The sequence below is a fragment of the Bombina bombina genome, chromosome 6 (genome assembly GCF_027579735.1).
Source record: "Bombina bombina isolate aBomBom1 chromosome 6, aBomBom1.pri, whole genome shotgun sequence".
Lineage (NCBI taxonomy): Eukaryota > Metazoa > Chordata > Amphibia > Anura > Bombinatoridae > Bombina > Bombina bombina.
In genome coordinates, this window is record NC_069504.1 from 544,585,769 (window position 1) to 544,607,337 (window position 21,569).

The 21,569-nt window shown below is 40.4% G+C and overlaps 1 protein-coding gene across 1 annotated transcript in view; it reads right to left on the reverse strand.

The window, feature by feature from the left end:
- AP4E1 (adaptor related protein complex 4 subunit epsilon 1) overlaps positions 1–21,569 on the reverse strand; it is a 330,072-nt gene that overhangs the window by 230,798 nt on the left and 77,705 nt on the right. The window contains exon 5 of the mRNA XM_053719333.1: positions 11,496–11,617. Within this exon, the coding sequence (XP_053575308.1) occupies positions 11,496–11,617 (122 nt within the window). The remainder of the gene's footprint in view (positions 1–11,495; positions 11,618–21,569) is intronic.

The window sequence follows — 21,569 nt, forward strand, 5'->3', positions numbered from 1 at the left end:
CACTCCTGGGATGTGAATTGCTGATAGATGGCAGGAGTGATCCTCTGCCCATTTGATGATCTTGGATACCTCCCTCATCGCCAGGGAACTCTTTGTTCCCCCCTGATGATTGATGTACGCTACAGTCGTCATGTTGTCCGACTGAAATCTGATGAATTTGACCTCCGCTAGTTGAGGCCATGCCTGGAGCGCATTGAATATCGCTCTCAATTCCAAAATGTTTATCGGGAGAAGAGATTCTTTCCGAGACCATAGACCCTGAACCTTCAGGGACTTCCAGACCGCGCCCCAGCCTAAGAGGCTGGCGTCGGTTGTGACAATGATCCACTCCCGGTCTTCGGAAACTCATTCCCTGAGAAAGGTGATCCTGAGACAACCACCAGAGGAGTGAGTCTCTGGTTTGCTGGTCCATCTGAATCTGGGGAGACAAATATGCATAATCCCCATTCCATTGTTTGAGCATGCACAGTTACAATGGTCTTAAATGAATTCGAGCAAAAGGAACCACGTCCATTGCCGCAACCATTAGTCCTATTACCTCCGTGCACTGAGCTATGGAGGGTTGAGGAATGGATTGAAGAACTCGACAAGTGTTCAAAAGTTTGACAGACTTAAACAGATCTTCAATGCAATAAAAATTATTTTTGACAAAAACGTTACTGTGTCTTTAAATAATAAAAGTGCACACTTTATTACTAAAACATCAAAAAAACATCCGATTTTAATGAAATTTTCACCACAGTGTCTTAATGCTTTCAAAGGATTGCACACAACTTTTCGGACCAATTAACCCCTTAATGCCCAAACCGGAGCTAATAACAGCAATTAACCTGTTAAAAACACTACAGTACTATGCCACAGCTTCCACTGTGGCCTTTACCTTCCTTAGGGATTATTTTAGTAGGAAATAAGCCTCTCTGGAGTCTTTTCTGATGCCTCTGGACTCCCCACGTGAAGCTGCATGAACTGCCTAAGCAAAACAACTGCGCAATTGAGGCTTGAAAAACATAATTTATGCTTACCAGATAAATTCCTTTCTTCTGTAGTGTGATCAGTCCACGGGTCATCATTACTTCTGGGATATTACTCCTCCCCAACAGGAAGTGCAAGAGGATTCACCCAGCAGAGCTGCATATAGCTCCTCCCCTCTACGTCACTCCCAGTCATTCGACCAAGGACCAACGAGAAAGGAGAAACCAAGGGTGTAGTGGTGACTGGAGTATAATTAAAAAAAAAAAAAAATATTTACCTGCCTTAAAAAACAGGGCGGGCCGTGGACTGATCACACTACAGAAGAAAGGAATTTATCAGGTAAGCATAAATTATGTTTTCTTCTGTTAAGTGTGATCAGTCCACGGGTCATCATTACTTCTGGGATACCAATACCAAAGCAAAAGTACACGGATGACGGGAGGGATAGGCAAGCTCTTTATACAGAAGGAACCACTGCCTGAAGAACCTTTCTCCCAAAAATAGCCTCCGAGGAAGCAAAAGTGTCAAATTTGTAAAATTTGGAAAAAGTATGAAGCGAAGACCAAGTTGCAGCCTTGCAAATCTGTTCAACAGAGGCCTCATTCTTAAAGGCCCAAGTGGAAGCCACAGCTCTAGTAGAATGAGCTGTAATTCTTTCAGGAGGCTGCTGTCCAGCAGTCTCATAGGCTAAACGAATTATGCTACGAAGCCAAAAAGAAAGAGAGGTAGCAGAAGCCTTTTGACCTCTCCTCTGACCAGAGTAAACGACAAACAGGGAAGACGTTTGTCGAAATTCCTTAGTTGCCTGTAAGTAAAACTTTAGGGCACGAACTACATCCAGATTGTGCAGAAGACGTTCCTTCTTTGAAGAAGGATTTGGACACAAAGAAGGAACAACAATCTCTTGATTGATATTCCTGTTAGTGACTACCTTAGGTAAGAACCCAGGTTTAGTGCGCAGAACTACCTTATCCGAATGAAAAATCAAATAAGGAGAATCACAATGTAAGGCCGATAACTCAGAGACTCTTCGAGCCGAGGAAATAGCCATTAAAAATAGAACTTTCCAAGATAACAACTTTATATCAATGGAATGGAGGGGTTCAAACGGAACACCCTGTAAAACGTTAAGAACAAGGTTTAAACTCCATGGCGGAGCAACAGTTTTAAACACAGGCTTAATCCTGGCCAAAGCCTGACAAAAAGCCTGAACGTCTGGCACTTCTGACAGACGTTTGTGTAACAGAATGGACAGAGCTGAGATCTGTCCCTTTAATGAACTAGCAGATAAACCCTTTTCTAAACCTTCTTGTAGAAAAGACAATATCCTAGGAATCCTAACCTTACTCCAAGAGTAACCTTTGGATTCACACCAATATAGGTATTTACGCCATATCTTATGGTAAATCCTTCTGGTAACAGGCTTCCTAGCCTGTATTAAGGTGTCAATAACTGACTCAGAAAACCCACGTCTTGATAAAATCAAACGTTCAATTTCCAAGCAGTCAGCTTCAGAGAAGTTAGATTTTGATGTTTGAAAGGACCCTGTATCAGGAGATCCTGTTTCAGAGGTAGAGACCAAGGTGGACAGGATGACATGTCCACCAGGTCTGCATACCAAGTCCTGCGTGGCCATGCAGGTGCTATTAGAATCACTGATGCTCTCTCCTGTTTGATTCTGGCAATCAATCGAGGAAGCATCGGGAAGGGTGGAAACACATAAGCCATCGTGAAGTCCCAAGGTGCTGTCAGGGCATCTATTAGGACTGCTCCTGGATCCCTGGATCTGGACCCGTAACGAGGAAGCTTGGCGTTCTGTCGAGACGCCATGAGATCTATCTCTGGTTTGCCCCAACGTCGAAGTATTTGGGCAAAGACCTCCGGATGAAGTTCCCACTCCCCCGGATGGAAAGTCTGACGACTTAAGAAATCCGCCTCCCAGTTCTCCACTCCCGGGATGTGGATAGCTGACAGGTGGCAAGAGTGAGACTCTGCCCAGCGAACTATCTTTGATACTTCCATCATTGCTAGGGAGCTCCTTGTCCCTCCCTGATGGTTGATGTAAGCTACAGTCGTGATGTTGTCCGACTGAAACCTGATGAACCCCCGAGTTGTCAACTGGGGCCAAGCCAGGAGGGCATTGAGAACTGCTCTCAATTCCAGAATGTTTATTGGCAGGAGACTCTCCTCCTGACTCCATTGTCCCTGAGCCTTCAGAGAATTCCAGACGGCACCCCAACCTAGAAGGCTGGCGTCTGTTGTTACAATTGTCCAGTCTGGTCTGCTGAATGGCATCCCCCTGGACAGATGTGGCCGAGAAAGCCACCATAGAAGAGAATTTCTGGTCTCTTGATCCAGATTCAGAGAAGGGGACAAGTCTGAGTAATCCCCATTCCACTGACTTAGCATGCATAGTTGCAGTGGTCTGAGGTGTAAGCGAGCAAATGGCACTATGTCCATTGCCGCTACCATTAAGCCGATTACCTCCATGCATTGAGCCACTGACGGGTGTAGAATGGAATGAAGGGTGCGGCAAGCACTTTGAAGTCTTGTTAACCTGTCCTCTGTCAGGTAAATCTTCATTTCTACAGAATCTATAAGAGTTCCCAGGAAGGGAACTCTTGTGAGTGGAACGAGTGAACTTTTCTTTTCGTTCACCTTCCATCCATGTGACCTTAGAAAAGCCAGTACTAACTCTGTATGAGACTTGGCAGTTTGAAAGCTTGAAGCTTGTATCAGAATGTTGTCTAGGTACGGAGCTACCAAAATTCCCCGCGGTCTTAGTACCGCCAGAAGAGCACCTAGAACCTTTGTGAAGATTCTCGGAGCTGTAGCCAATCCGAATGGAAGAGCTACAAACTGGTAATGCCTGTCTAGAAAGGCAAACCTTAGATACCGGTAATGATCTTTGTGAATCGGTATGTGAAGGTAAGCATCCTTTAAATAGACTGTGGTCATGTACTGACCTTCTTGGATCATGGGTAAAATTGTCCGAATAGTCTCCATTTTGAATGATGGAACTCTTAGGAATTTGTTTAGGATCTTTAAATCCAGGATTGGTCTGAAAGTTCCCTCTTTTTTGGGAACCACAAACAGATTTGAGTAAAACCCCTGTCCCTGTTCCGACCGTGGAACTGGATGGATTACTCCCATTAACAATAGTTCTTGTATGCAGCGTAGAAACGCTTCTTTCTTTGTTTGGTTTGTCGACAACCTTGACAGATGAAATCTCTCTCTTGGAGGAGAGTATTTGAAGTCCAGAAGGTATCCCTGAGATATTATCTCTAGCGCCCAGGGATCCTGGACATCTCTTGCCCAAGCCTGGGCGAAGAGAGAAAGTCTGCCCCCCACTAGATCCGATCCCGGATCGGGGGCCCTCAATTCATGCTGTTTTAGGGGCAGCAGCAGGTTTCCTGGCCTGCTTGCCCTTGTTCCAGGACTGGTTAGGTCTCCAGCCTTGTCTGTAGCGAGCACCAGATCCTTCTTGTTTTGGAGCAGTGGAAGTTGATGCTGCTCCTGCTTTGAAATTCCGAAAGGAACGAAAATTAGACTGTCTAGCCTTAGATTTGGCTTTGTCTTGAGGCAGGGCGTGGCCCTTACCTCCTGTAATGTCAGCGATAATTTCTTTCAAACCGGGCCCGAATAAGGTCTGTCCCTTGAAAGGTATATTAAGTAAGTTAGACTTAGAAGTTACATCAGCTGACCAGGATTTTAGCCACAGTGCTCTACGCGCCTGAATGGCGAATCCGGAATTCTTAGCCGTAAGTTTAGTTAAATGTACTACGGCTTCCGAAATGAATGAATTAGCTAGCTTAAGTATTCTAAGCCTGTCCAAAATGTCGTCCAGCGTAGCTGAACTAAGGTTCTCTTCTAGAGACTCAATCCAAAATGCCGCTGCAGCCGTGACCGGCGCAATGCATGCAAGGGGTTGCAATATAAAACCTTGTTGAACAAACATTTTCTTAAGGTAACCCTCTAACTTTTTATCCATTGGATCTGAAAAGGCACAGCTATCCTCTACCGGGATAGTGGTACGCTTAGCTAAAGTAGAAACTGCTCCCTCCACCTTAGGGACCGTTTGCCATAAGTCCCGTGTGGCGGTGTCTATTGGAAACATCTTTCTAAATATCGGAGGGGGTGAGAACGGCACACCGGGTCTATCCCACTCCTTAGTAATAATTTCAGTTAGTCTCTTAGGTATAGGAAAAACGTCAGTACTTGTTGGTACGGCAAAATATTTATCCAACCTACACATTTTCTCTGGTATTGCAACTGTGTTACAATCATTCAGAGCCGCTAACACCTCCCCTAGTAATACACGGAGGTTTTCCAGCTTAAATTTAAAATTTGAAATATCTGAATCCAATCTGTTTGGATCAGAACCGTCAGCCACAGAATGAAGCTCTCCGTCCTCATGTTCTGCAAGTTGTGACGCAGTATCTGACATGGCCCTAGCATTATCAGCGCACTCTGTTCTCACCCCAGAGTGATCACGCTTGCCTCTTAGTTCTGGTAATTTAGCCAAAACCTCAGTCATAACAGTAGCCATATCTTGTAATGTTATTTGTAATGGCCGCCCAGATGTACTGGGCGCCACCATATCGCGCACCTCCAGAGCGGGAGATGCAGGTACTGTCACGTGAGGCGAGTTAGTCGGCATAACTCTCCCCTCGTTGTTTGGTGAAATTTGTTCAATTTGTACAGATTGACTTTTATTTAAAGTAGCATCAATACAGTTAGTACATAAATTTCTATTGGGCTCCACTTTGGCGTTGGCACAAATAGTACAGGTCTCATCCTCTGAATCAGACATGTTTAACACACTAGCAAATAAACTTGCAACTTGGAATATTATTCAAGTAAAACACAATGAAAACGTACTGTGCTTTAAGAAGCACTGAAAGATATATAACAGTTGAAATCAATAAACTTTGAAAAACAAAACACAATTTAGCAAAGGTTTGTTCCCATTAGCAAAGAAAAACTAACCCTGATGGCATAAAAAAGTTAAAGAATAAACGTTTTTTATCACAGTCAACAATAATCTCACAGCTCTGTTAGATTACTTCCCTCAAACAAGCTTTGAAGACCCCTGAGTTCTGTAGGGATAAACCGGAACATGCAGGAAAAAACAATGAGCTTCTGACTGAAATTTCTGATGCGTAGTAAAAGCGCCAAAAAAAGGTCCCTCCCCCTCACACACAACAGTGAGAGAGATCAGTAAACTGTCATAATTAGATCAAGCAACTGCCAAGTGGAAAAATAGTGCCCAAACATTTCATTCACCCAGTACCTCAGAAAATGGAAACTATTTTACATTCCAGCAAAAACGTTTAACATAAATTAAGAGTTATTAAAAAACCTGTTGCTTTGCAATTAGGCTAAAGTCTTATATACACAGTGTAATTCCAGTGAAGTACCATTCCCCAGAATACTCAAATGTTAAATATACATACATGATATTATGTCGGTATGGCAGGATTTTCTCATCAATTCCATTGTCAGAAAATAAAAACTGCTACATACCTCTTTGCAGATTAAACTGCCCGCTGTCCCCTGATCTGAAGTTTACCTCTCCTCAGATGGCAGAGAAACAGCAATATGATCTTAACAACTCCGGCTAAAATCATAGTAAAAACTCTGGTAGATTCTTCTTCAAATTCCACCAGAGAAGGAATAACACACTCCGGTGCTATTAAAAAATAACAAACTTTTGATTGAAGAAATAAAACTAAATAAAATCACCATAGTCCTCTCACACATCCTATCTAGTCGTTGGGTGCAAGAGAATGACTGGGAGTGACGTAGAGGGGAGGAGCTATATGCAGCTCTGCTGGGTGAATCCTCTTGCACTTCCTGTTGGGGAGGAGTAATATCCCAGAAGTAATGATGACCCGTGGACTGATCACACTTAACAGAAGAAATGAGGCCTCCTCCCTCTTCATTCCAGAGTGGAGGGGCCTTTCTGACTAGAATAGGTGTCCAAATAAGTGCCAGGCGCAAAATAAAACCCCAAAAGTGTTTTAAAGTCTGAAAAACACCTTATTTATAGTGAAAACATGCTAAAAAGCAATCGATTTAGCCCACAATAGTGTCAACCAGCATAGAGCCCTTAATATAAGCCATAATTTTATACAGAGTCTAAGAAAAATGGCTTACCTATCCCAGAGGGGATTGCTGACAGTCTTCTAGCATTACTAGGTCTTGTTAGAAAAATGACTGATCATACCTGAAGCAGTTAAGCCTGCAAACTGTTCCCCCCAACTGAAGTTCTCTGGTTTCAACAGTCCTGTGTGGGAACAGCAATGGATTTTAGTTACTGGTGCTAAAATCATATTCCTCTCGGCAGAAATCTTCATCACTTTCTGCTGCAGAGTAAATAGTACAAGCCGGCACTATTTTAAAATAACAAACTCTTGATAGAAGAATAAAAAACTACAACTAAACACCACATACACTTTACCACCCCCGTGGAGATGCTACTAGTTAGAGCGGCAAAGAGAATGACTGGGGGGGCGGAGTCTGAGGGGAGCTATATGGACAGCTCTGCTGTGTGCTCTCTTTGCCACTTCCTGTAGGGATTGAGAATATCCCACAAGTAAGGATGAAGCCGTGGACCGGATACACCAATGTAGGAGAAATGTAAAATACATACTTAAACAAAAACTTTAGTGACCCATTAATATAACATTTTATATTATTTAATATAATAAACATTATTGAATGAATCGCCTATAAAATTGAGCTTCACATATCCCATAAGCAATGCAATGTATAGTCTTTTAACATTATGGCATATGGTAGACCTCTCTGCTAGCTATTTTTATAGACAACCAAATGCAAGTGAAGACCAAGTCTGAGATAAATTTCCTATAAAATGTATTCTAGCCAATAACATTACTTTATGTGGCCCCAATCAAATCAAGTTTCAGGCTTTTAGCAAGTTTTGTAAATTCTTCCACAGAAAATCTGAAACACAAGTGTTTTGTACTGGGGCAGAGGACCCCAAGTAAGACTTTGTCACTATATTTACAATGGAGAAGTTTTTTTCCTAACATTTTTTTTTTTATTACTTATCGGAACTTAAACTGAGAATGGCCTTTATCAGGCTTGAAACACAAATGGCATATATTTGCAACCACAACTTATCTTCTTTGAGTAAGATTTAGATACAAATGGGATGAGGTGAGATGTTAAACAGTCTAGTCAAAAATAAAAAATAAATCATGATTCAGATAGGGCATGTCATTTTAAACAACTTTCCAATTTACTGTTATCATTAAATTTGCTTTGTTCTTTTGAAAATATTTGTTGAAAGCTAAACCTAGGTAGGCTTATATGCTAAATTTATAAGGCCTTGAAGGCAGTCTCTTATCTCAGAGCATTTTGTCATAAAACGTGCTCACTCCCGTGGAGTTAACACTAAGGGGGATATTTATCAAAGCCTCAACCTTTGTTGCATTCGCCGCACAATACGCTCGCCTAACAACGCGGTGACGTATCTCAATACACTCTCCTTATTTATAAAAAAGACGCGCACCAAGTATGGAGCGATGAGCATCTGACTGTTGTTAACTAACAGTCATTGATCGCGCGTCTATTTGACTTTTTACCAACTTTATTTATACCCTGTCACTAAACGCTGCAACTATACTAAAATGTTTAACTCCTATCCCGCCACTCCCCGACCCCGCCGCAACATAAACGTATTAACCCCTATACCGCCGCAACATAAAGTTATTAAACCCTATTCCGCTGCTCCCTGCCGCAACAAAGTTATTAACCCCTATTCCGCCGCTCCCCGACACCGCCGTCACTAACTAAACATATTAACCCCTAAACCTCTGGCCTCCCACATCACCACCACTAACTAAACCTATTAACCCCTAAACCGTCAGCCCCCACATCGCCATAAACTAAATTAAGCTATTAACCCCTAAACCTAACAACCCACTAACTTTAAAACACATATCAAAAATAAAAAAGAATTACACCTAATCTAATAGCCCTATCAAAATAATAAAATAAAAAAACCCTAGCCTACAATAAACTACCAATGGCCCTTAAAAAGGGCCTTTTGTGGGGCATTGCCCCAAAGAAATCAGCTCTTTTACCTGTAAAAAAAAATTCAAACACCCCCCCAACAGTAAAACCCACCACCCAACCAACCCCCCCAAATAAAAAACCTATTTAAATAACCTAAGCTCCCCATTGCCCTGAAAAGGGCATTTGTATGGGCATTGCCCTTAAAAGGGCATTTAGCCCCTTTACATGCCCAGACCCTAATCTAAAAATAAAACCTATCCAAAAAAAAACTTAAATAAACCTAACACTAACCCCCGACGATCCACTTACAGTTATTGAAGTCCCGCTTGAAGGATCCATCCAGCTGGCAAGAAGTCTTCATCCAGGTGGCCTCTTCGATCTTCATCCAGCCAGCAAAGTCCTCATCCAGGCGGCAAGAAGTCTTCATCCAGACGACATCTTCTATCTTCATCCATTCAGCGCGGAGCGGGTCTATCCTGAAGACATCCGGTTCGAAGCATCCTCTTCATACAGTCGCCGCCGTAAACTGGAACTTCAATGCAAGTGACGTCATCCAAGATGGCGCCCCTTGCATTTCTATTGGCTGAAAGATTTCCAATCAGCCAATAGGATTTGAGCAGCTCTCATTCTATTGGCTGTTCCAATCAGCCAATAGAATGATAGCTGCTCAAATCCTATTGGCTGATTGGAACAGCCAATAGGATTTTAGCAGCTCTAATCCTATTGGCTGATTGAAATCTTTCAGCCAATAGGATTGCAAGGGACGCCATCTTGGAAGACGTCACTTGCATTGAAGTTCCAGTTTACGGCGGCGACCGTATGAAGAGGATGCTCCGCGCCGGATGTCATCAGGATGGACCCGCTTCGCGCCGGATGGATGAAGATAGAAGATGCCGTCTGGATGAAGACTTCTTCTTGCCGCCTAGATGAGGACTTCGCCAGCTGGATGAAGATCGAAGAGGCTGCCTGGATGAAGACTTTTTGCCCGCTCGATGGATCCTTCAAGCGGGACTTCAATAACTGTAAGTGGATCATCGGGGGTTAGTGTTAGGTTGGTTTTATTGTTAGATTAGGTTCTGGGCATGTAAAAGAGCTAAATGCTTATTTAAGGGCAATGCCCATACAAATGCCCTTTTCAGGGCAATGGGGAGCTTAGGTTATTTTATTTGGGGGGGTTCATTGGTTGGGTGGTGGGTTTTACTGTTGGGGGTGTTTGTATTTTTTTTTAACAGGTAAAAGACCCGATTTCTTTGGGGTAATGCCCCACAAAAGGCCATTGGTAGTTTATTGTAGGCTAGGGTTTTTTTATTTTGAGGGGGCTTTTTTATTTTAATAGGGCTATTAGATTAGGTGTCATTCTTTTTTATTTTTGAGAATGTGGTTTTTTATTTTTCGTAATTTAGTGTTTGTTTTTTTGTAACAGTAGTACTTTTAATAAGGTTTAATAGTATATTTAAATAATTTGAGTAGGGTTAGGGTTTTTTTTAATATGTAATTTAGTTAATTTAATTGGTAGTTTAATTTAAGTGTACTATAATAGTTAGGGTAGGTTAATTAATAGTTTAAAATAGTTTATTTTAATTCTACAGGCAAGTTTAAATTTATTTGAAGATAGGGATGTTGTAATTTTATTTTAAAGTTAGCAGGCTGTTAGGTTTAGGGGTTAATAGCTTAATTTAGTTTATGGCTATGTGGGGGCTGACAATTTAGGGGTTAATAGGTTTAGTGGCGGTGATGTGGGAGGCTAGAGGTTTGGGGGTTAATACGTTTATTTAGTGGTGGCGGTGTCTGGGGGCGGCGGAATAGGGGTTAATAACTTTATGTTGCAGCGATGTAGGGGCGGCAGATTGTTAGGGTGTTAGGTGTAAATGTAACTGGTTTTCAACCATAGAAATCAATGGGATATCTGGCAGCATCGAACATAAGCTTTCGCTGCTTTCAGGCTCCCATTGATTTCTATGGCATCCGCGGCCTCCAGGGTGGCAGATTGAAAACCAGGTACGCTGGGCCAGAATATCCTCGAGCATACCTGTTAAAAGTTTGATAACTGGGAAAAGGTGTCAAATAGAGCCGACTGTGTATTCGGAACATCTGTAATGACATAAGCATCGATATGCGTTGGATTGGGACCGGCGGATTGTATATTACGTCACAAATTTCAACATTTGACGATCTGTAGGCTTTGATAACTCGGTCGGATCAAGCTTGCAACAATTACGCTGCGGAATTCCGGCATATTTGCGGTTGAGGCTTTGATAAATATCTCCCTCATTGGCTAAAATGCAAGTCTGTGAAAAGAACTGTAGTCTAAGTCTGCAGAGGCTTAGATACAAGGTAATCACAGAGGTAAAAAGTAAATTAATATAACAGTGTTGTTTCTAAAAAAACTGGGGAATGGGTAATAAAAGGAACATCTCTTTTTAAACAATAAAAAATTTAAGAAGAAAACTTGCTAAAACATGAAAATTTCTGCTTACTTTGAATGTTGTAGCTTATCTTCTATTAGTGGTAAAGCAGCCGGAATCATTTCTCGTGGGAAAATCTGGCTAACAACAGTTAGGGCCATACACACTTCTACAAGGTTACTGCTCTGCAAGTCCTGTCAAAGAACATGAAGAATACAACATAAGGTCTATGAACAGTTATTTATATCTTTATATTTTTCTAAAGGAACAGTCAAAATTTAACTTTAATAATCCAGATAAATGTACTTATTTTATCAAATTGACTTTGTTTTCTTGGTATCATTTGTTAAAGAGTGGGCTCAGGAGTAGCAATGCACTACTGGGAGCTAGCTGAACATAGCTGGGGAGTCAATGACAAGGCAAATATGTTCAGCCACCAATCACCAACTAGCTCCCAGGTGCAAAGTGAAAGATTTTTGTTTTGCTATTTTAAATTAAGGTTTTTATTTTTATTCATTTTGATTTAACAATAAGATGAGTTAGAAGGGTCATTATTGTGGAGAAATTACATGAACAAATATGACAGAACATGTAATTTTATCTCTAGCAATCCTGCAACTCTGTATTTAAAGGGACACTGAACCCAAATTTTTTCTTTCGCGATTCAGATAGAGCATGCAATTTTTTTTTTTAAAGTCTTTATTAACAACCAGCATTATATACAGTTCAACAAAAAAAGAAAACACGAACATATCATACGCCGCGCAGGGCAGTTCATTTTACAAAACAAATATGAGCCAAAAAGGCAGTTATTATCAATGCTCTTGATATTATGCAGAGTTTGTAGCAATGTACGTTATCAGTATAACATAACGAAAAAATACAAAGAACAAAAGTTAATTATATTCTCTGCTGGGGTTTTTTCCTTCAATTTTCTCACCCACCATGAAAACCAATCATTCTAGTATAAGATCAACTTAAGAAAAAAAAAAATTAACCGGCCAGTTAACCACCCAACCAACCAGAGAGAGAAAAAAAAAAACAAAAACAAAAAAAAAACCCTAACATATCTCTCTCCCCTCTCCCCATCTACCAGATACCAAGAAGAACTATCTCTGAATTTTTAAATGGGAAGATCAAATAGTCAATTTCACTTTCATGAAATGTTTTTATAAAAGCTGCCCATTTGTTGAAAAAATTCCTTATATCTGGTTCTTTATTGATGTTTGTGTCCCTCTGTTCTAGTACACATTGCTTTTTTTTTTTTTTTTTTATTGAGGTAACATTAAACATTGATGCAGTTACATTGTATGGACATGTTAAATCACATCTTGTTTATAGACAATATTACATATTATAATCGTTAATGTTGACATGACCAAAAGTGGTTACTTTAACCTCCTCTTTTTTTTTTTTTGAATACAGAAAGAAAGAGAAAAGAATATAGAAAGAAAAGATTTATGGCTATTCGCTAAAGCGCAGAACCTATTCAAATAGCTCGTTCACGTTTACATCCAAGATGTGTATCCCATGTCGTACATCATTTATTGTACTTGCTATATATGTACTCTTCCCAAATAAAAAGTATCTCATGAAAGAAGTCTTGTTTCATTATTTTCATATAATGGTACTCCTCAAGCTGTAGAGTTTTATGTATAGTATCTACCCATAGAGCTATAGAGGGGATTTGTTCTTGCTTCCAATGTTGAGCAATTAGTACTTTGGCACTATTAGAAATGATTTGAAATAAAGCTAGGCGTGTTGCAGGTAATTGTTTGGGAGGTTTATTTAAAAGCCACAGTAAAGGATCTAATGGGATGTTTGATCCCAGTATCTTTTCTGAATGGGTTACTACATCTCTCCAAAAGAGGGTGATTTTGCTGCAACTCCACCAAATATGTCCCATGTTCCCGACCTCTTTTTTGCATCGCCAGCATAAGTCAGATCTTAGTGGGTATAATGTCTTTAAGCGTGCAGGGGTGTAATACCAGCGGTGCAGAATCTTAAAATTGATTTCTAATATCTTGGCTGATGTAGAAGCTTTCATAGTTCTTTTAAATATTTTACATGAATCTCTAGGGGGTATATTGATTTTAAATTCCTTTTCCCATCGTTTCAGATAGTGATATTCTGTGCCTATCGGGACCTGTTGCAGTATGTTGTAAATTATAGATAGGGAGTGTCTAGTAGGGGATTTTGCAATGCATAATTTTTCAAAGTTTGTTGGGGAATGTGTCAAATTATTTTTCCCTTTATGACATTGGAGAAATGAGTGAGCTTGCAAGTAGAAGTACCAATTACGAAAAACATGTAAGTTATTTTCTATAAGCTTCGATCTAGATTGCAATGACCCAGCCTCAGTGAGAGTCTAAAAAGGTAAATTACTTAGCCTATCTAAAGGGTTTAGTTTATTCATTTCTAGACCTGGAAGGAATTCTGGGTTCCCTAGAAGCGGTGTTAGGGGTGAAGGCTTGGAAGAAAGTAATGGGTACACAGTCATCAGTCTATCCCACATTTTAAAAGTTTCTACAATTATATAGTTGTCCATTAACTTTGTCCTTCTTTCAGATTGCTCCGTCCAACATAAAGAGCCTAAATGATGATGGCAGCCTATTTGGTGTTCTATCTTAACCCATATTTTGTCTTTATAATTAGTGTGCCAATCTACTATTCTTTGAAGGAATATCGCCTGTCTATACTTTACCAAGTCTGGAACCCCCAATCCCCCCGATATTTTGGGAAGGCACATTAATGTTTTATTAATTCGGGGGTGCTTTCTCTCCCAAATATAATCATTAATGATTTTTTGTAGGGAAGGTATATAGGATGGAGGGATGGGAATTGGAACAGTTTGAAAAAGATACAATAGTCTAGGTAAAATGTTCATGGTTATAGTCCCCATTCTCCCCAACCAGTTAAGACGCTTAGATCTCCACGAGCTTAGATCAGCTATTATATTCTTCTTAAGGGTATCATAATTAAGAGTAATTAAGTCTGAGTGATGTCGTGTCAACGATATCCCCAAATATTTAATAGCATTGGTTTGCCATTTAAATGGACACATTTTTAGTGTTTGGTGAAGTTCTGTCTGACAAATTAAGGTTCATAATTTCTGACTTCGAAAAATTAATTAGAAAGTTAGATATATGTCTAAAATCATCAAACTCTCTCATTAATTCTGGGATTGACATGCTAGGGTTAGTGAGTGAGAGGAGAATGTCATCCGCGAAAAGAGACAATTTATATACGTCTGTTTGGAGAGATATTCCTCTAATAGTATTATTTTCCCTGATTTTTATGGCTAAAATTTCGATAGCGCATGCAAACAATAGGGGCGATAGGGGGCATCCCTGTCTTGTTCCATTTTTAATATAGAAAGAATCGGAGAGAGTGCCGTTTACTAGGATACGGGCGCTTGGATTATTATACAGAGCAAATATCTTTCCCAAGATACCTTCTCCAAAACCAAAACGCTCTAGAGAGTGATACAAAAGCGTCCAATCTACGCGATCGAACGCTTTTTCTGCGTCCGTGGAGATCAAAACCGTTTGAGTGTTGGTATTTAATGCGTGTTGTATTAGGTGCAAGGTGCGGATCGTGTTGTCTTTTGCTTCTCTGTTCATAATAAGCCTACTTGGTCCCCATGTATAAGATGAGGTAAAAGCGGGCAAATTCTGTTAGCCAAGATTTTAGCAAATATTTTCGAATCTGTATTTAGAAGGGAGATTGGTCTGTAGTTCATAACTTGATCAGGAGGTTTCCCTGGTTTGGGAAGTAAAACTATTGTGGCCTCCAATGATTGTTTTAAAAAGGGGTTATTTTTATCTATTCCATTATAAAGATTACATAAGTGGGGAGTCAATAGGGAGTGATATTTTTTATAATAGAGGTTAGTAAAGTCATCCGGGCCAGGAGCTTTACCGTTAGGTAAGTGATTAATAACATTGGTAATTTCCTCCGTTTGGATTGGTTGATCTAAGTATTCTTGTTGCTCTTTTGATAAAGAAGGGATCCCGATGCCATCCAAATATTTTGCTATTTTATGTTTAAGAGATTTATCATGTGTTGATGCTATGGGGTCAGATTCATTAAGATTATACAGTCCTTCAAAATAGTCCCGAAACGCTTTTGCTATAGCTGTTGTGCCTAAACAAGGGGAGCCTCTTGTGTTTTTAATGGACATGACAAAGGTCTTGTTAGTTCGTCTATGTAATTTTCTCGCCAAAAACCTACCGCTCTTATTATCACTATCGAAATAAATTTGTTTAAGTTGAAGGGCTTTACGTTTATAAATATGCAACAATTGTGCATTCATATCTTGTCTTTTAGATTGTAACTCATCGAGAATGAGACTATCCTCAGGAGTTTGTTTATGTCGGGATTCCAGAATAGTTATTTGATTTAATGTTTCTTCTAATCTAGCTCTTTTTTGTTTATTCAGCATGCTTTGGAGACTAATACATTCACCCCGTATTACACTTTTATGAGCTTCCCAGGATATTCTATTGTCCATGAATGGGGAGATATTAATTTCAAAGTATTCCTTAATAGATTTCCCAAGCTTCTCAGTTATCAGAGAATCATCTAGTAGTGATGGATCAAATTTCCAATTGAAGTGTTTATTTGGAATGTCGGGCCATTTTAAGTCACAACTCACGTAAGAGTGGTCTGACCACGTACAGGGTAGGATTTTACTCTGTCTGACGAATGAAAAACTAGAGACATCCATAAGTATGTAGTCTATCCTGGAAAACAGTTTATGTGGGGCTGAGTAGAAAGTGTAGTCTTTTATTAAAGGGTTGAGAGTCCTCCACACGTCATGTACCGCTAAGTCTCGTAAGCATTGTTTTATTGCATTTATCCTTTTTAAGGAGATAGAGGTTGACTGAGTGGAGCAATCTATGGATGGGTCAAGTGGTACGTTGAAGTCACCTCCTATTATTAAAGGACCTTTCATAATATCGAGGAGTGTATTAGATATGTTTTTGAAATAGCGATGCTGGTTAAAGTTTGGGGCATATATACATGTCAATGTCACAATCTTTCCATATAATGTGCCTATCACTGCTAAAAATCTACCTTCTTTGTCTTTGTGGGTTGCAATCTCCTGAAAGGGGACATTATGTTTTATCAGTATCCCCACGCCATTGGTTTTAGATAGGTTGGACGAGTAGAAACTTTGACCGAACTTAAATTTAAATGTTTGAGGTTCCCTACCCCTTTTGAAATGTGTTTCTTGTAACATCACAATGTCACTTCTTGTCTGTTTAAAGTCGTGAAGGGCAAAATTTCTCTTCAGAGGGGAATTAAGGCCTTTACAGTTAATAGATATTACCTTAATCTGGTTACTTTGTTTGTTTGTCATATTGGGATATGGGTAAGTGGAAGTGTGTTATTTTGTAAGCAAAGAGTAGTATGTCGTGAGCGAGTGTGATCATTTATGCAGGCAATTGCGCTCTCCCGAACAGCCATTATCAGAAGAAGAGAGAAAAGAAAGTAAAACGTAATCAGAGAAGAGAGGAAAATGAGCATCGGTAAATAGAATGGAAAGGGGGTAGTGTACCGGAGACTTCTATTTAAGAGGTAATAAGAGGATTGAGGATATATTTCAAGTAAATATTATTATAAGCCTCCTAACTATTAGATACCTTAGAGATAGGAAAAGCAATTACATTTGAACAACATTTCACTCAACAAAGGGTCAACCTAGATTTTTCTTTTCAAACAATCAAAGTATATAACTTCTCTAACAGTAAATAACTTTCACAAGATATAGACAATGCAACACAGCTGAGATAGGCTAGAAGAAACCAGGCTATCCTCCCATGAGTTATTTAAGTGGTAACAGTATTGTCTCTAGTCTTTTCCATAGCCTCCTATTACCACTTGTGTTTTGACTGTCTAGACCGTCACCATAGACAACATAAAGTTTAGTTGAGATAAACCTGCAAAAAAGATATTTAACATTCCTAAAAATAAATAACAAACACAGAACTCAAATAATGTAGCACAGCAAAAATAAGCTTAAAGGATACTTGCTGCCCTTTCAGGGAGCTATCAAGTAAGTTCTATTCCATCTCCAGACTCTCCAGAGTTTCAGGTGCCGGTTTCAGAGTTCAAATCTGGTTGTGTTATCTTCTGTTTGAGGTTTTTCTTCCGACGATGAACTGTAGCCCACTCTGGGCGCCTTTCTTTCAAACGAGAAGATCCGCCCTGTGTCTCCATTGAGTTGTTTTGGTCTGTGGGGATAGGGAATGTCAGATTGAGACCTTTAGAAAAAGAGTCCAAATCGTTCAGACCTCTATATATCCATGTTTTGCCATCCAGGAACACAATTAGACAAAATGGGTATCCCCAACGATATCTTATGTTGTTTTTCTGCAGCACAGATGTGATAAATTTAGAGTCTTTTCTTTTCTGTAATGTGAGGGGGCTCAAATCCAAATATGCTTGTAGTTCATGGTCCTGATATTTGTAGTTGGGATTGTCCCTGAAATGTTGCCAAATAGTGTCCTTATCTTTGAAATTTAGGAATTTCATAATGACGTCACGAGGTGGTGCTTGGCTTGGGGGTTTCGCTCTTAAAGCTCGGTGAGCCCTCTCTAGTGGAATCATTATTGCAGGTTCTGGTGATCCTGAGAGAGAATGGAACAGAAGTTGCAGATAGTCTTCTAACTCATCTGCTTCTATCGTTTCAGGGATCCCTCTAATTCTCAAATTATTCCTGCGGCCTCTATTGTCCAGATCTTCAATTTTGTCGTTCAAATCCTGTATCACGGAAGATTGTTGTTCTTGGTGTTCAGTTATATCTTTGATATCTTTCATTGTTTCATCTTGCATAGTTTCTAGAGCTTCGACTCTGTAACCTATGTCTGTTATATCCTTTCGTATTTCAGAGATCTCCGTTTTGATCAGGTCTTTCAAAGAGTCTATATCTGTTTTAGATGGGAGTTCGCACATTTTAGATAGGATTTGTGATAACTGGTCTTGCTGTATTTCCGCCATAGGGTTTTCTGGTACTGTTGTTTTGTTAGGTTGTTTTGTATTTGAGGGCTCCTGCCCCGGGCTCTCCCTTTCTTGGGACTGGAAAAAAGTTGAGACTGATACAGGAGTAGTATTATGAGGTTTAAGAGACTTTTCAGGCTTTGTTTGTCTTCTTGATGTCATTCTTGTAATTATAAGAGATTGAAACAGTTAGAAATTGTAATTCCCTTTTTGAGGCACTAGATGGGGCTCTTGCTTTGATAATGAAGCCTTACAAGCAGAAGCTAGGCTACACAGTAGAAATAACAGTATTATGTGTTCATAACATTATGCTGTTTTTATTTTGTCTCCTTTTTATTATTGCAGTAAAGATCCCCTCAGGTTTTTCAGATGTGACAGTGTCATTTATTTTAGAGTAAAAATGTGCAAGGTGATGTTTACATTATCTTCTGTAATTTTACTCCACTTTTTAATTAGCAACATGAAGCAGATCTATAATAACTTTGAGACTGTTAAAAGATAGTTGTCCCCACAATACAGTTGCTTAATTTGAGCATTCACTTCATGTTTTAGTTAGTGTAGGGGATTGGTGAGTTAAAGCTTTATAGTAGCTTATTATCCCCTAAGGCTGCACTGCACTAGATATATCATGAGCAGCTGCGCAGTGCCCGATGTGGGCTACAATTGAATTTAATATGGGCTTGCCCTATTCTAACTATATATGTCTGGGGTCAGGACATATATTTAAGGCATGGGTGAGAGGTGCATTTAACTTTTATTTGTCTGCACCTGATGCTGGGCGTAAATGCGGCGTTCCGGCTGCCTCATGGAACAGGCTATTCAAGATGGCGGCGGCAGATCAGTTTGTGCAGCTTGTGCACCGGACTCCTCCTGAAAGATAGCGATCAGAGACCTTGTAAATCGCTTGATGATAACCGCTGCAGTCTTTGAGCTTTCTCCCACCGGCTGAAGGCTTTTATGTGCTCCTCTGCTACAATTTATATTGAATTTGGAGCTCCGGTCTCACGGAGCTAACTCACAGAGCGGCCATGTCCCGGCATGGCCAAACTCCGCCCCCGTACACATTGCTTTTTTAAATAGTTTTTAACTTCAGGGATTGTAGGAAGGGCTCTCAACTTCCATTTCTTACAAATCAAATATCTGGTAGCTAATATAGAAAGAGTTACTAATTTATCAGTATCCTGATAGCTACCTTCCGGCTTCAGGCACAGTATAATTTGGTATAATGACAAGGAGAGTGATTTAATTTTTAGTGTAGTTTTGAGCCAGAACTCTAGTCTGTTCCATAAATTTCTTATTTTTGGGCAAGACCAGAACATATGAATCAAGTCGGCCGCTGGGTAGGAACATTTGGGGCATTTATTAAATTGCTGATTATGGATTCTATGGCCTTTCTCAGGGGTGAAGTATGTCCTGTGAAGGAGCCTAAGGTGAGACTCTCGCCATGTGGCCGCTGGCCGATAATGTAGAAGATGCAACTTTATTAATTGACGATTGTAGATTTTTCGGTTCAATATTGCTCTGAGGTATCAGAGAGCTCCATTTTAAGGCAAGTTATCTAATAATAGAGCTCCTTTCTCATTAACAAGTGTTTGATAGCATGGGGAAATAGACATAAGGCCGATTTTTGCTATGGCTCAGAGCCAGCTTTCCAGCTTGCCTAGTGTCTAGAGCATGCAATTTTAAGCAACTTTCTAATGTACTCCTATTATCAAATTTTCTTTGTTCTCTTGCTATCTTTATTTGAAAACGGCATCTAGGCTTTTTATTTGGTTCAGACCTCCGGACAGCACTTTTTTTATTGGTGGATGAATTTATCCACCAATCAGCAAGAACAACCCAGGTTGGTTGCCAAAAATGGGCCGGCATCTAAACTTACATTCTTGCATTTCAAATAAAGATACCAAGAGAATGAAGAAAATTTGATAATAGGAGTAAATTAGAAAATTGCTTAAAATGTCATGCTCTAGCTGAATCACGCTAGAAAAAAATTTGGGTTCAGTGTCCCTTTAACCCTTAATGACCGAGGACGTGCAGGGTACGTCCTCAAAAAAAAGGCAGTTAACGCCTGAGGACGTACCCTGCACGTCCTCGGTGTGGAAAGCAGCTGGAAGCGATCCTGCTCGCTTCCAGCTGCTTTCCGGTTATTGCAGTGATGCCTCGATATGGAGGCATCCTGCAATAACCTTACATGGCCATCCGATGCAGAGAGAGCAACTCTGTGGCCCTCTCTGCACCGGACATCGATGCCCGGTATCGTTGGTGGGTGGGAGCCGACTTGGGAGGCGGGTGGGCGGCCATCGGTGTGTCCTGTGACATCAAGGGGGCGGGATCGGAGGCGGGACCGTTAGGGGGCGCGCGCGTGCATGGAGGTTGGCGGGCACGTGCACGGGCGGGAGTGGGTGGGAACCGCTACACTACGGAAAATATTGTTAGGAAAAAATGCCCAAATCTTGTTTGTGCAAAAGCACAAAAAGAGATCGTGGAGGGGTGGGGGGGAAGCTACACTACAGATTATTTTAATAAAAATTAAAAAAAAAAACATGTTTTCTTCTAAACTGGGTACTGGCAGACAGCTGCCAGTACCCAAGATGGCGCAGATTAAGTTAGAGTGGGAGGTTTATAGAGCTGTTTGGGGGGGAATCAGTGAGGTTGGGGGCTAAGGGGGGGGGAAATAATACACAGCAGCATATGTAAATATGCTTTTTAAAAAACACAAAAAAACAACAAATATAGCTTTCTGCCAGTACTTAAGATGGCGGGGACAATTGTGGGGTGGGGGAGGGAAGAGAGCTGTTTGGGAGGGATCAGGGGGTCTGATGTTTCAGGTGGGAGGCTGAGCTCTACACTAAATGTGATATTAACCCTGCAAGCTCCCTACAAGCTACCTAATTAACCCCTTCACTGCTAGCCATAATACACGTGTGATGCGCAGCGGCATTTAGCGGCCTTCTAAATACCAAAAAGCAACGCCAAAGCCATATATGTCTGCTATTTCTGAACAAAGGGGATCCCAGAGAAGCATTTACAACCATTTGTGCCATAACTGCACAAGCTGTTTGTAAAAGATTTCAGTGAGGAACCTAAAATTGTGAAAAATGTAACTTTTTTTTTAATTTGATCGCATTTGGCGGTGAAATG